This window comes from Nuphar pumila, chromosome 14, assembly GCF_984573655.1.
Source record: "Nuphar pumila chromosome 14, dmNupPumi1.hap1.1, whole genome shotgun sequence".
Taxonomy (NCBI): domain Eukaryota; kingdom Viridiplantae; phylum Streptophyta; class Magnoliopsida; order Nymphaeales; family Nymphaeaceae; genus Nuphar; species Nuphar pumila.
In genome coordinates this window covers 83,602,599-83,618,748 of record NC_143262.1, presented here as the reverse complement: position 1 = coordinate 83,618,748, position 16,150 = coordinate 83,602,599, and the positions used below count along the sequence as shown (strand labels likewise).

General features: G+C 37.1%; 1 protein-coding gene across 1 annotated transcript; it reads left to right on the top strand.

Moving 5' to 3' along the window:
- The first annotated feature begins 8,474 nt into the window (after nucleotides 1-8,474).
- Nucleotides 8,475-12,439, top strand: LOC149817157 (ribonuclease H2 subunit A-like). Its single transcript, XM_089988021.1, has 8 exons — nucleotides 8,475-8,674; nucleotides 8,760-8,831; nucleotides 10,935-11,058; nucleotides 11,135-11,222; nucleotides 11,359-11,496; nucleotides 11,570-11,657; nucleotides 11,738-11,858; nucleotides 12,127-12,439. The coding sequence occupies exons 1-8, from the start codon at nucleotides 8,593-8,595 to the stop codon at nucleotides 12,299-12,301; spliced, it is 888 nt and encodes a 295-aa protein (XP_089844147.1). The 5' UTR covers nucleotides 8,475-8,592; the 3' UTR covers nucleotides 12,302-12,439.
- The last annotated feature ends 3,711 nt before the right edge of the window (nucleotides 12,440-16,150 follow it).

The following is a 16,150-nucleotide window of genomic DNA, read 5'->3' as shown; positions in this document are numbered from 1 at the left end:
AAAGAGTGTCTCTTCTATTCACAAAAGACACAAACATGTCTTTATATCAAGATTTAAAATCAATAACGATCCAGTGTTGCTATAACTAAAGCCAAATCTATTGATCTCTAATAGGCTATATCAATCAATCTCAGCAATTTCTCCCAATTTACCATAACTCTTCATTAATTAATAATTAATAAGATTCACGTTGGATCACCTGGTCTGGAAAATGCATAACCTCACAAGGAATTACCGTCCTAGATGGTATACCCAGTCTTGGACAATACACTTCCTCACAAGAATTTACCATCTTTGCGGTTGCCCGATCTTGAACAATGTACTACCTCATGGAGATCTACCGCTCTAGTCGGATTACCTGGTCTTGGTCATACACACCCTCATAGATAATCCTTTACGGAAAAGGTCCTCAACAGGTGACAAAATAATGATATATGCATAAGTACAAATGATCACTCTCAAGGTCAGTAGCCACCAATAGGGGCACAAGCATACCTATCGTCAATATGCATCACATCACTTCATATGGCATATAAAAATCATGAAATCCACCTTTTCACTAATAAAACTCCATGAACCATAATTCACTATTGAACTTAAGCATATATCGCATGCTTTCAAATTTTCAGATCACGTGCATTTCAATCATATTCTACAAAAGCATATTATTCTATGTGTCATATCATTGCGAACAAAAATATTGCATTTTCCAAATTTAACCTCGAAGCATGCATAACCAAAGCACGAGTTATATACAATGTGATTCTGCATATACCAAGAATCAACTAAACCTCAAGATACGAAACTTCTACATAGTTCAAGTTATGCCGATAGGATTTCAATCATATATATATATATATATGAGACATTCAAATCATTTCACCATTTCATGCGAATTTATAATTATTACATCATATCATATTTGATTATTTAGGCATGAAATACACGCACATGTCTACTAAGAAATTTAATCAGATGTCCATGACACAGACATCAATCATGTATGATAAATCTATTCAGACAATCATAATACAATCATCTACAGAGAAACTATGTAGGCGTGATAAGTCAACAAGCTAAAAGTTAATCATTTGTAGGCGTGATGTATCATTCCCTAATAAGTCAAAATTAGTCAATTGTCTGACTGGCATAAGCCTTCGTCGGATTATTGTCGGACGCCGAAAACCCTCGTTAGATGGGTTTCTCTCAAAGGGTTTCAGGCTATGGAGGTGTCGTCGGGATGCTTCGTCGGCCGATTCACTGGTGGGGGTCGCTGTCAGAGGCGGCCTTATGGCCAACAATCGGTGTCGGTGACTGCCTATTGTCGTAGGGCGACATAGGTCATTGGTGGGTGACGTGAGTCGCTGTTGGGCGACGTGAGTCGCTGTTGGGCGACGTGAGTCGCTGTTGAGCGATGTGGTCATTCGGTTTCTCAAAAATCGAATGCAACCTTTTAGTTGCTAGGTAACCCGGGTTGAACCGAGTATACCGACCCGGTGGCAGTCCCGATCCGAACCAATTTGGGTGGATCAGGTATGCTCGGATCTATTTGAAAAAAGTCCTATCTTAGGATCGGACCCAGATCCATTATGGTTCAGGGTCTGGGTCTGATCCAGACTTGGGACCAAAACTTCTTGTAGGATCCGGACCCACATGAGATCTGGGTCTGTGATCGGATCTGACCCGGTTGGATCGAAACCAAACTCATTTGGCCTTCAGGTCTGGTCTGATCCAATTAAACCGGGTCACGATCCGGAACCAATCTACCCGGATCTGATGTGTGGGTTCGGGCCAGACCAAGTCCCATTATGGTTTAGGGTCTGGATCTAACCCGAACACGGGTTTAGATCCGATCTGAAATTACCGGGTTATGATTTGGACCCATTAGGAATCCGGGTCTGAATCTAATTCGGAAGACCCGAATCCAGTTTTGGATCATGTGAGACCCATATCCAGTTCGGATCGGGTCAAGCCCGAATACTGTTATAGAACATATTTAGATCCAAATTGAATCAGATTGGATAGTAAGAGGGTCGACATATTGTTTACACCTGAACCAGATCAGTGATCGATATGGTCCTTTTCGAGACCGATTCAGAGACAATTTTAACCGGTTCCTTACGATTTTTCATCGACTTTAAGATGTAGAGACCTTGTTTTTTATGAATATATAAAAATACAAGGATTTTCTCATTCGGTTATAGGGTTTTATGAGCTTTTGTTCATATTTTGCATTGGTTCATTAGGTTTAGAACCAGTTCACACCCTTGGATGACCGGTTCAGAGCCGTTTCAAACCGATTCGGGGTATTTTCAGACCGCTTTTAGCTTAAAGACGTTTTACCCGTATGAGCTAGCTTTTGTTATTTTTTATGCTTTAGATTTATTGTTAAGAAAGCATGACTTATGCATATTAATTTATGTGTTATATGTTGGTTAAGTTATGCATGATGTTTAAGCATAAATTATAACTAAATTCATGATATTTTATCATCAAAATTAGTTTATGCATATAAGTTGAAGCATAAACTTGTATTTTAACGATATAAAGTATATTTTGTCATGAATATACATGCATTAACATGTGTGCATGTGCATGCTTCATAATATGATTATGTTTTCGGAAAAAAATCTTGATTAACCGATTCATGCAATCACCAAAGTGATCTGAGTTGTGTTGATTGAGGATTCTTTGGACCGTATTAAGATTCATTCATATGATTGTGTGTGAGTTTATGAAACAAAGATTTTACGCAAAGGTAGGTTGTTGTGTTTCAAATTCACACAGGGTGTTATAGTAGAGGTGTATTTCAACCCATAAAGCATGTTTGTATCCAAAGGTACAATGTTGAATTGTCTTTAGTTACATGATCTGCTAGTTTTACCTACTGAAGTCAATTTCTTATTAATTGAAGAGACAATACAACTATAAGTATTAGCGTTTTCACCAGAGTGGAATAATAATTGCTCAACTATGCTTGTCTCAGAAAAAAGTGAATAATAAAGGGTCTCATTTTTTACCTTTTCATCATAAGTCTCGTCTGAGCAACAATAAAGTTGTATCTTTCGTTCCTTGTTGTATCAAGTTCTTTCCTTATCGATGGTTCTAGTAACATTTTCCTTTTAGACTGATATAATTTTTCAGACTGTAAATAAATTATGTTATTTACTTTAGGATATATGGACCTAGACTTGGCTTTTATAGCTAACCAACCTCACGCTCTTACATAGCAGAGCACAACCGAACATAAGGTTGCCTCTTAGAAGTGGGAGTGTTCAAATATACTTAGCTTATTGCTTTTACAATCAAAAGTGGCTAAGAATATTCAAGACGCTATTTATCACTGTACGATAATGAAAGAATTTTTGAGAGCCATTAAGGCTCAGTTTGTTAGTTCTGATAAGGCTAAGGGGGTCAGTACGTTGATGTCCAAGATGGTATCTATGAAATATATCAGTGATAGTCACATTCGATAGCACATTCTGGAAATAAAGAGTATTGCATCTCAATTGAATGACACGAAGTTCGTCATTTTTTACTCTTTCTTAGTATATATAATTTTGACTTTGTTGTCTTCTGAATATGCACCATTTAAAATATCCTACAATACACATAACGATGAGTGGTCTTCTAATGAACTATTATCGAAGTATGTTGAAGAAGAGGATAGACTGAAGGGAGAGAGGGTGCCCAGTGCACATATGACCTCTGATAAGAAAAAACAATGGTCGAGGCCAAAGAAAAGTTCATTTAAGAGAAAAAATCAGAAGAAAACCATTGGAGATAGTTCAAACTCTTAGGCGAAAGCTAAATCTCAGTCAAAAGGCTCTTTTATAAAGTGTTTCTTCCGTAAGAAGAAGGGGCATAAGAAGGTGAACTGCTTGAAGTATAAAAAATGACTAAAAACTAAGGTAATAAGTCATTTATTTCTCACGAGTGCAATTTGATTCATATTCCATTGCATAGTTGGTAGATTGATTCTGGTGCCACGGTGCACATTGCCAACTCCTTGAAGGTATTTTTGAACAAAAATGAACCAACAGAGCATGAAAGAAGCATCTTCTGAGGAAATAAGACGTGTTTGCATGTCAAGAACGTTGGGACCTGCAGAGTAGTATTGGAATTGGGATTCATTTTAGATTTGATTGATACATTTTATATTTCATCCTATAGTCAGAATCTTATTTCAATTTTAAAACTTGATAAATTTGGTTTCAGTTTTAAATTTGAAAACTCTAAGATTGTTATTATCAAAAATTTTATTAATATGGGTTATGCATACGTGTGTGATGGTTTGTATCAATTAAAAATCAAAGTTCAAATTCAGGAATCTTATTTTATTGAGAATACATTGATTGACAATAAACGTGACCTAAAAAAAGATCAATCTTATTTGTTTTGGCATCAGAGGTTAGGACACGTCTCAAAATATAGAGTTCAAAGACTTGTGAAAGAGGGAATCCTTGGATCCCATGATTTCATGAATATAGAATCATGTGTTGACTGTATAAAGGCTAAACAGTTTAACACGTATAAGAAAGATGTCAAATGCAATAATACAAAGTTGAAGATAGTGCATACAAATGTGTGCACCTTTTTTTCACTGTGTTATACTAGTGAAAAGTATTTTGTCACTTTTATAAATGATTACTCACAGTATATGTATCTCTACTTACTATTTGAAAAATCAAAAGTCTTTTAGTTTTTTAAGAACTTCAAGAAATAAATAAAAAAACAAATTGATGAAGTTATTAAGGTTGTCAGGTCTAATAGAGGTGGTGAATACTATGGTCGTTGCACTAAAATGAGACAAAAGAAAGAGCCATTAGCATAGTTTCTAAAAAAAGAAGGCATTATACCTCAGTATACCATGCCTAGTAGTGCTTACAAAAATGGTGTAGCTGAAAAAAGAAATCGCACGCTTAAATAAATGGTTCGAGCGATATTGAATCACTCAAACCTTTCATTGACCTTGTGGGGTGAAACTCTTAGGACAACAATGCATATTTTAAATAAGGTTCCTACGAAGGTTGTTCAGAAGACTCCTTACAAGTTATGGATATGTAGGAAACCATTCTTATCATATATGCGCATATGGGGATATCCAGATGAAGCTAAATTGTATAACCCACATATAAAAGCCTTTGATCCTAGGACAACTAGTGGATTTTTTATTTGTTATCCAGAAAGCTCAAAAGGCTTTAGGTTATATTGTTCATCTCATACACCACAAATAGTAGAAATAGATAAAGCGAGATTTCTTGAAATTGGGATAGATGCGTATCAAAATATTGATTTTGAGGAAATGCAGGATTCAAGTTTAATACCTGCTAAGGATAAAGACCTGATTTTTTCTATTACTGTTCCTTTGGATAATGTAAGAGAAAGTTCGATCAATGAACATTAATCTCAAATAGAGTCAGTTTTTAATGAGGATTTATAATAACAACATGATACATAAGTTAATTTTGAACCACTTGTAGTACCTGTATGAAAGTCTACGAGGATCAGGAAATATGCTATCCATCCGAACTATGTGGTGTATTTGCAAGAGTCAAATATTTTCATAGATATTGATAATGATCTCTTTACATTTGCAGAAGTCATTGAAAGTGAAAGATTAATACATTTGATCAATGACATGAAAGAAGAGCTTGACTCTATGACAAAGAACCAAGTGTGGGATATTATACCTTGACCTGATGAAGTTAAACCTGTTGATTGTAAGTGTGTCTATAAGACCAAAATAAACTCTAAAGAACATATAGAGATGTATAAGGGTAGGCTTGTTGCAAAAGGTTTCACACAGATAGAAGGCATTGATTATAATAATGACTTTTCTCCTATCTCAACTAAAGAATCATTGAGAATAATCATGACCTCATAGCTCATTTTGATTTAGATCTACATCAGATGGATGAGAAAACTGTCTTCCTAAGTGGGGATCTGAAAGACAAAGTATACATGCAACAACCTCATGGTTTTAGTGTAGATGACTCAAATAATTTGGTTTGCAAATTGAAGAAGTCAATTTATGGACTTAAACAGGCCTCCCGCCAGTGGTATAAGAAGTTCAATCAGGTAATTATGAACTTTGGATTTACTGAAAACATTATTGATCAGTGCATTTGCATTAAGACTAATAGAAACAAGTTCATAATTTTGGTTTTATATGTTAACGATATTCTTCTTGCAATTAATAATTTGAGTCTATTACATAAGACAAAAGATTTTTCCCTCTTATTTCGATATGAAGGACATGAGTGAGGCCACATATGTCCTTGGAATTGAGATCCGTCGTGACATAACTAAGGGAGTCATTAGCCTATATCAGAAATTTTATATCCTTAAGGTTCTTAAAAGATATGGGATGGAGAATTGTTCTCCTGGTTGAGCACCCATAGTGAAAGGAGATAAAATGAGCCTAAAGGACTGTCCTGAGAATGATAATGAAAAGGCACAAATGACAATTGTCTCATATGCTTCAGCGGTTGGGAGTTTGTAGTATGCGAATACATGCACACGACTTGATATAGTATTTACTGTGAGAATGCTGAGAAGATATCAGTCAAATCTAGGCATTACGCACTAGAAGGCATCGAAAAAGGTCATACGTTATTTGCAATGAACAAAAGACTATATGTTGACTTACAAAAAAGTTGACCACCTAGAAGTCATTGGATACTCTCATGCGAACTTAAGAGAATGTCTCGATAGTAGAAAATCCACTACTGGATACATATTCCTACTAGCAGGTGGTGTTGTTTCATGGATAAATGAAAAATAGTCTACAACTGTTGCTCATAGCATGGAGACAAAATTTATTGCTTTATTCGATACTTCATTTCAGGCCACTTGGATAAGAAACTTTATTATGGGTATTGGTATTGTGGACTTTATTGAGAGACCACTAAAGATCTTTTGTAATAATGAAGCAATCATGTTCTTCTCAAATAACAACAAGAGCTCAACCTCATGTCGACATATGAAGTTAAAATATTTTATTGTTAAAGAAAGGACTGAGAATCATCTGATATGTATTGATACAATTGGGATAAAGAAAATGGCTGAAGATCCTCTTACTAAAGGACTAGCACCGAGATTGTATTCCTAACAAGTAAAGGGGATGAGTCTTTTTTATTTCTTTTGATATATGTCAATACATTATATGTAATCACATTTATGAAAATGAATTGATTCTTTATGACTTTGTATATTATTGATTTTGCATAAAGGATATCTCATTTGGTTTGAGAGAATAGCAGAATAACAATATTAAGGAGATTGTGTATTGTTGATTTTGCATAAAGGATGTCTCATTTGGTTAGAAAGAATAGTAAAATAACAATATTAAAGGACCAATAAAATGAGTTTGAGACCAACCTATTCATAAAGTTAATTTTTTTATATGCTAAAACACTGATAATGAATTGTATTGTAGTATATGAAAATATGACATTTCATAAAGAGGTGTTCATCTTCATAACTCATATGATTCATTCTTACTATACAGGATAGCTTGTGAACCCATTAAATCGAGATAATGGTATCAACTTTGATTTAGTGCACTTTTAGTGTCAATGGGTCAAGTGAGAGAATGTTGAACATTTCGGGTATGGGTCCAACCCATGGTTTAACACTACAAGTAGTAGGATAGTGGTTAATAGTGGTAAGTTAATAACTTTAAGTGGGTGGAGGTTACGTGAACGTGGAGAGACCACATTCACGTAACTGCTCACTGCTTCTCTTATAAAAGGGAGAGGGAGACTAAGTATGATGAGAACAATCACCCCCCTAAGCCCATACAATGTCCACATTATGATATTTACCTGAGGCTTGAGCTCATCGTGGGCATCGACTGGTTGAGGAGAACGTTGAACACCTGCACTCATGGCGTCTACAGGTACATAATTACCATCACTTATTCGATTTTGAGATATACGCCTAACACAAGGATCCCATCATTTGAAATATGATGGGTTCTATTATATATTTCCTAACCATCCAATTAATAGCTAAATGGTTATGCTTGATGGTTAGGATTGGAATGTATATTAAAACCCATCCTCTTTCAAATGATGGGATCCCTTTCAGATTCCAGGTGCTTAAACACCTTATATAAGATCTCAACTTTTTGAGGATCTCAAGTACGTAGCTACAAAGAGGAAACGAGGTTCTTGGTAGGGTTGTCAACAGGTAAGACTTCTAGTAAAATAGATAGGCAAAAACTCGGATATTATTACGAGCTAACATCTAGTCCTAATTCGGATCTGACTGAAACTTTCAAAAGCAAAGTCATACCCGAATTCGGATGTTATATAAGGTGCTTAAACACCTTATATACGATCTCAGCTTTCAGATTCCAGGTGCTTAAGAATTTTCTTTTCACATGAGATATTTTTTTCACTTCCAAACGTAGAATAAATAAATAAAACCCCACAATGGCATAAACCTCTCTCTCTCTCACTCAAAATGAAGCTCCAAATTTGGCGTGAGAGGCCTTAACTTGCTCCTCTTTTCACCACCCGCCTCAATATCCTCTTCTTTCCTTCATCTGATCCTCGGACGCGCGATTCCTTTGCGAAAACGTCGATGGGTTCGGCGACTCTTCCAGATTGGGCCTCCCAACCCTGCATCATGGGCATCGACGAAGCTGGCAGGGGCCCCGTTCTTGGTATAATCAACCCTACCCTACCCTACTCTCTCTCACTTTCTCTCCATATTTCGTCTATAATCATATGACACATTCTTCAATAAAGGTCCCATGGTGTATGGATGCCTCTACTGCCCTCTCTCTTATCAGGACACCCTTGCCTCCTTAAATTTTGCAGGTAACCTTGATTTTTTACCTTGGGTTTTCTCTCATATTGCTTTCTTTAGGAACCATAGGAAATGGGTACTTGGTGAATCGTGATGGGGCCACTTGCATACAGTGCAATTCTGCTTTTGGTGATTGTGGGAGATTTGCTTGCTTGAATTTGGTCTTGTTTATAATTATAGAATCCACAGATATTGGGTTTCGTGCTTGAAGTTTGTAATGGGTTTTTCATGTTACTCATGCTTCTTTTTCATTGGTGTTTGTCTGTGTGTGTCATGGTTAGTCTTGCAACAATATACTACCTTTCCATGGTGGTGCTGTTTCAGGTGATCATGTAATATGCCTAAACCATCATAATTGATGTCCCTTGATCTTTTATCTTATAATATGCCTAATCTGTCACTGATCTTCTCCTTTATTGCGACTATCACGTACACTTCTTCTACCATATAATTTCTTTAGCCTGGCCTTGTTACTTTTGACATTTGCTTTAATATACGTATTCTGGTTACAAGATATCTGTGTCTTTTGCTTTATTGATGCCAATAAGTAACATATGTGGGTGAAGATCTCATTGGAATGTTATAAAAACACTCCTTTGATTGGAGAGAGGGTAAAAGCTTTCTACCTCCACTCTTGCCTCCAGAAAGAATGGAATGCGACATCCTAGTTTATTTCAAACAGAACCAGATTGATGAATTCACATCTTATTATTCATAATTACACTTGCTAATGCAATTTTCTATTTATCATGCCTCAAGCATGTTTACATCTCTTCTTGCTGCTTAATGATATGATCATGAGGACATCTGAATCATGGTTAAATCATTGCCTAAACCATAACCATGCTGAAATCTGTAAACTGAGCTTGTTTTGATATATTAGTGTGAAATTAAGATGTGGAGAATGGTTTAATGCAGTACATGACTTTTGTATTCTCCATGTGAAGATTATCTCATACTAAAGCAATCTTTCAAACCTTTCCTATAACATTTTCAATAAATAATAGTGTTGCTATGTCTTCTCATGTTTCATCTTCTGCAATTTATCTAAGAAATTAGCATCAAAAGAAAAACTTTAGACTATGTGCTGATTCCTGGGTCCATCTATTCACAGTTAGATTTGTGAGCCCATACATACAGGGTGTTTTATTAAACAAGCATTCAGAAACAAAATCATACCTTGATATTTACTATGTGCTGATTCCTAGGTCCATCTATTCACAGTTAGATTCTTAAGCCCATATATACAGGGTGTATGAATTTGATTAGAGAAGCGTTCAGAAACAAAATCATACCTGGATATTTGGAAGAATCATATGAATAAATTTCAACTTAGATACTTAAAAGACAACCTTTTCCCAAATATGATAGAGCTGTGGATGACACAATAAGGAGCTGCAACAGTCCTATTTTGTCAAGTTATATCTGAAAACTGGTAATAGCTTTTGGCGCTTGCAGGATCTGGTGTCTTCACCCAGAGAAGAAGCACCAAAGGAAGGACTTCCATATCCCACACCTGCAAAACAAATGTGTGGGCTAATTTTGGTAATCATGGAGGACCTGTAAGCTGCCAGGCCTCATTGCTAGAAAAACATGCCATCAGACAACTTTATATACAAGCAAATGTTGTCCAATGCTTGTGAGATCCTTAATGCAATGGGGAAAACAAGCCATGAGACAGCAAAGATGGGGAAAATAAGCCATGAGACACAAACAACACCATTGCAAATTTACAGTTTGCCTATATGTAGTCACATAGACACAAAAAGACAAAACAGCACATGCGTATGGAGATGAATGCTTTAAATAATAGTTTATATATCACAGAATGTCCTAAAATGACCTTCATGACCAAGTAAGCCAAATAGGTGAGGTATTCCAACTAACAGGTAATAAGTAAATAACTAATAACATATTTAGAAATTCAGACTGGTTCCATACATATACATGTAATCACATATTGCAGACATACAAACACAAACACAAACACATGCATTTGATTAGACATGGAGTCATTCTTTCTAATCCTATAGAATCACTGAAGAGACTGGAGTTGGGCTGGAAAATGTATTCATGTCTATATAAGTTTTTCTTATGTCTTTTGATTCATGCAGATTCAAAGACCCTGAAAGAGGAAAAAAGAAAAGAGTTATTTGACAATCTGAAAGCTGATGATTCAATTGGATGGGCTGTGGATGTCATAGACCCAAGAGTTCTGTCAGCAAAGATGCTTAAGAAGTGAGTATGAACAATGCATTTGATGATCAATGTAAGCATGCAACGTCTTCATGAAGCAATTTTTATTTGGATACAGAACAAAGATCAATTTGAATGAAATATCACATGAGTCTGCTATGGGCCTTGTCTCCCGGGTGCTTGGCCTGGGAGTTCTATTAACAGAAGTATGTATGTGCATGCACACACACATGATTCCTTGTGCTATGCACATTAAGTAGTGCTCCCGTTATATCTATCAATCATTTTTTTTCTTTAGCCCTTTCATGTTCTACTTGCTATATGTTGCTTGTGCGAGCACAGGTCTATGTCGATACTGTTGGGGATGCTGAGAAGTACAAAATCAAATTATCTGAGAAGTTTCCCGTTATCAGATTTGTTGTGGAGAAAAAAGCTGACAGTCTTTTTCCAGTTGTTAGTGGTGCAAGCATTGTTGCAAAGGTTAGAGATCTTGTCAATGTTGTCATTCAAGTTCTTATTTCTAAGGTAACAACTCTCTCTCTCTCTCTCTCAGGTAACCAGAGACAGAGCTTTGCGTGAATGGGTGCTTGATGAAACCGCAGAAAACATGAATAGAAACTTTGGTTCTGGATACCCTGGAGGTTATTGTGGATTCGTGGTTATGTACCTGTAAGCTGTATTTTGTTAATTGATCCCTGACCACATTGTCATTGTCATGCAGACCCTGAAACTAAAGCTTGGCTAAACCATCACAAGCACTCAGTATTTGGTTTCCCTAGTCTGGTGCGCTTCAGTTGGGGTACATGTAATCCATACTACAAGAATTTTGTTGAAGTGACATGGTGAGGATGATTCAGTATCAGAAGTATGAATTTTGTAGATTCCATATCTAATATTTGAAGTAGTATTCTAGTTGGTGGTTGTTTTTAGAAAAAAAATTCTGTTATATCTGCTTCCTGTAATTAGCGGGGACCTCTCTCTCTCTCTCTTTTGCTGATGTTTGCTTATTTGCCTCCTTTTTGAGATGGTTGGTTGATGGGCAAATAACTGCTGTATTTCAGCTATACAGTTTGTTTACTATGATTAATTGGTAACATGTTGCACATGCAGGGAGTCTGATGCACAAGAAGATGAGTGCACTAATGGAAATGGGAAGCGCCAGTTGAAATTGACTAGCATTGGCTTTACTGGTTCGAAGCAAAAATCTGAAGAAATTGAGTCAAGTGCTAAAGGGCGCTGCAAGTTCTTCCAAGCTCGCAAGCTTCAGCAAGTTGTTCATTTCTAGTGAAATCATTTGGCTTTGAATCAAGGCCTGTTGTTATCTATTCTTGTATTAATGTCCAGACAAGTTGCTTATGATGATAATATTGCTCGGAAATTTTTAAATCAGTTGAAAGGAATCAAATGTTTTAGTAAAAACTGGTTTCACCCACTTATGGCTACGATTGTGGATGTGTTGATAATTGTCCTAATAAACCATAGAGCCTCTGATGACATCTGAAGGTTTCTAATCAATTGTTCCTTCTGAGAATTCTTCAATCATGATTCCCCTTCCCCATCATCCCCACTCAACAGGTGCAACTGAAGGAACAGGTTTTCCAATCAAGATACGTTTGCAACATATAAATGCCTCTTTAGATGCTTAACCATGGATTCCTCTGGCAGGTAGTTCTCAGTTGATCATGTATTGGCATTCTTGATGTTCATATGACAATGCAACATTTCCAGGAATAATGGATTCTCCCTTACATTTCATGATGTGCACAACCAGGGCACTTGAAGTGATAACTTAGTTATGTCCGTCTGGAAAGCTGACTACTACTGACACTGTCTCAAGGCATCCATGGAGGTGATCTGGGATTGCCATGATCCAAGCAATGTGTTCAACAGCATGATTCTGCATTCGCAATAGTTTGTGCCATCCTAGACATTTTACAATCTCTATAGCTTAGATGTTCTCTTCAGTCCCTTGTATTCTTAGTAATGTTCTCAATGGTAAGCATTTCTTTACAACTACCATCAGGTGGGGTGTTATCCCTTGCATGCCTTTCTTACACCTTTTCATCCAGCATTTGGTCATTACATGCATGATCTAATTATTTCCCCAAGAGTGAAATTGGCCCCGTCCCCGGAAAAAGATCTGGTGCAATCACACTGCACATTTTAAATGTTCTGTTGCACCCAAACACCCGTCATCTTCTGTTGGCCCCACAGCTGACAGGCTGTATAAGAAAGATGGAGGGTGCTCAGGTGCAGCGGCATGTCACAAATGTGCAATGTGATTTCACCTGATCCAGCCTCGCAATTGTCACTGTTGGTAAAGTCACTGGCATGCCCTTCAGTAGTTTGACCTCGAGATGTTCGGGGCCTTCACACTCTCAACCCTTTCCGCTAACAAAGCGGAACCCAATCAGGTCATATTATATATAGTCAATCATTGGTTACATTCAATCCCCACAGCATATCTCACTTGGGAACCATGAGGGTGGCACCTGCACACATCTCCATAAATTGAGGTGCTATGGAGATTGAATATAATCGATAAATAGGTTATATACAATATGTCCTGATCCGCATCTAGTTCATGGAGTCCCTTTGCATTCAATGGTGGTTTGTCATCATAATCCAAATTTATAAATATGAAAATGGTGTCAAAAAATTACTCTCAGTTTACATGGTGCATTAAGTGTCAATTTCACTCTTCTTTGTCCTTATGGACTCTCTTCATCAATGCTCATCATATAATGGGATGTCTTATGGTCCTCTTCTTTTTGTGACATATCTAATCCTGCACAGAGAATGGGGCCAGAGCCATGTTCAAAGTTCATCTTATTAACAATATGCTTTTTTTTTCATTTGCAATTTATACAAATTAAAGCACTAGTTGACATTCTTTATTTTTCTTTGTCCTCTCTTTTATATGAATTAGGTATCATGTTCCTAGGTCATTTCTTAAGCACACTGGGAATGTTGTGTTATTTGAGGAGCTTGGTGGAGATCCATCTCCAATTTCATTTGTCACTGCCAGTGTAACAAAAGTATTTGGACATGTCTCAGACTCCTATCCACCACCTATTGACTCTGTGAAAAAGATGCAACATAAGGACTCTGGGATACATATGGGTTCAGTAGTTGTGTTAAGATGCACTCAAGGAAAGAGAATATCAAGTATAGAGTTTGCAAGTTTTGGAACCCCAAAGGGTGTTTATGGAAACCATTCCATTGGCAATTGTCACTGGGTTAATTCAAAGAATGTTGTTGAGAAGGTTAGCTTTACTCCACAGTTCAATCTTCTAAGTTGAGCTTAGCTGTTTCAATATTTGAAGCTTTTCATTTTTCTTTTCAAAATTGTGGCTTAGGCATGCTTGGGAAGAAGAGGTTGTTCCATTCAGGTCTCAAAGGAAGCATTTGGAGGAGATCCTTGCCCAAGCAGTTCAAAGTCTTTAATGGTTGAGGCTACATGCAATTGATTCAAAGTCTATAAGCATATTAGATTGGAAGCACAGGCATTTCTTTTCTAGGTAATAATAAGAAATTTATTTTTGTCTGGTATAAAATTGCAGTGCATCAAATAACCTTTTTTTTCAGCAATAATAAGGTTAGTAAAGGCATTCCTGTAGCAACTTTTTGAAATTGGCAGTTGTTACCCCTTTTAATGAAATTCAATTATACAATTGTGCCTTGCAATTTCAGCTTTTGGTGTGTCATTTGCTTGCTTGCCTCTTATCTGCATATGATTGTTGCTCATGGCTTCATAGTGACATTATATACAAGGAGTCTATGGCAACCTATTTTGAGTAAAATTACAAAACTACTCGCAAAAATTAGGGATTTATATTAAGGTAAAAATCAGACCCAATACTTCTCCAACACATGGTCACTTGGCGATTGCACATTTCAATGATGAGAAAATTGACAGTTTTCTCTTTGGCTATTTAAAAAAAACCTAGTGTGTTTTGGAAGTTTATTTTGTTTAAGAACAATAAAAGTTGATAAACAAGATGAGCTTGAAGTGTCCAAACTCAGCTCATTCTTGTGGCCAGACAATCTTAGTTCAAGCTCATAATTGACCCGAGCTAAATGAGCCAAGTTCAAGCTGACTTGTTTATAGGAAAAATACATTGTTTTAGAGCAAGAATAAATAGGATTACAAGAAAAACTATGTAAAATATATCAAAAATATATTTCTTACTACCTAACAAGCTTATACGAGACAAGAACCTATTGTTTATATTCAGCTTGACAATCCTTATTTTACGAGTTTTAACAAGTTCTTTACAAGCCAAACATGAGCCAAGTCACGAGCAGCTCGGCTCGGCTTGTTTCCTGACCTACTTGTATGTATCATACATATTAAGACCCTCTCCACACACAATGTCATGAACTTCGAGGGTCTTCAATAATCCTAGAAATTTTACTGATAGAAATATCTATGTTTCCGAACATTAATAGCACATCCAAGATCTTGTCCAACTCATAAACACCAGAATGCATGAACTTATCAAAATAATGTCCAAAAATGCATGTGCTGTTCTTCCAACTTTGGGGTGATCCCATTTCCATCACCCCATTGTAGAGATCAGAGAGAGCAACACAAGAGGTGTTCAAAGCCAAGATGGTTCCCCTATTTGTGCTTTCATACACGTGCAACTCTTTGCCTTTATATGACACAAAACAAAAATGGGTCCCACATAACTATGATTAAAGGAAATTTTAATTGTTGGTTCGCGACACAAAAAAGATGAACACGACCACCACCGACACGTGTCGATGCTGATTGAATGAGATAACTGGATTAGGGATGGCAGTGGACCGGGGGAAAGTGGGGCCCCGCCCCGTTTGGACCGGGGATGAAGGGTATGAAACATGGATGGAGGCGGGGACGAAGGTTAAAATCCATCCCCGTCCGGGGGTGGAGGCGGGGATGGACGTGCACTTTTCCCCGCCCCATCCCCACCCCAACCACTTTTTCCCGCAATATCCCCGCCCCGCCCCGCCTCATCCCCGTTTGAACCGGGATGGAGGACATGAAACGGGGATGAAGGATAAAATCCATCCCCGCCGGGGATGGAGGCGGGGGTGGAGGATAAAATCTTGAGGCGGGGCGGGGGTGGAGACCTTGTCCCCCGCCCCA

Coding starts and splice junctions, on each gene's coding strand:
- LOC149817157 (XM_089988021.1), top strand. CDS start 8,593: ATGGGTTCGGCGACTCTTCCAGATTGGGCCTCCCAACCCTGCATCATG. Junction 8,832..10,934: donor TGCCTCCTTAAATTTTGCAG/GTAACCTTGATT, acceptor TGATTCATGCAG/ATTCAAAGACCCTGAAAGAG. Junction 11,059..11,134: donor TCAGCAAAGATGCTTAAGAA/GTGAGTATGAAC, acceptor ATTTGGATACAG/AACAAAGATCAATTTGAATG.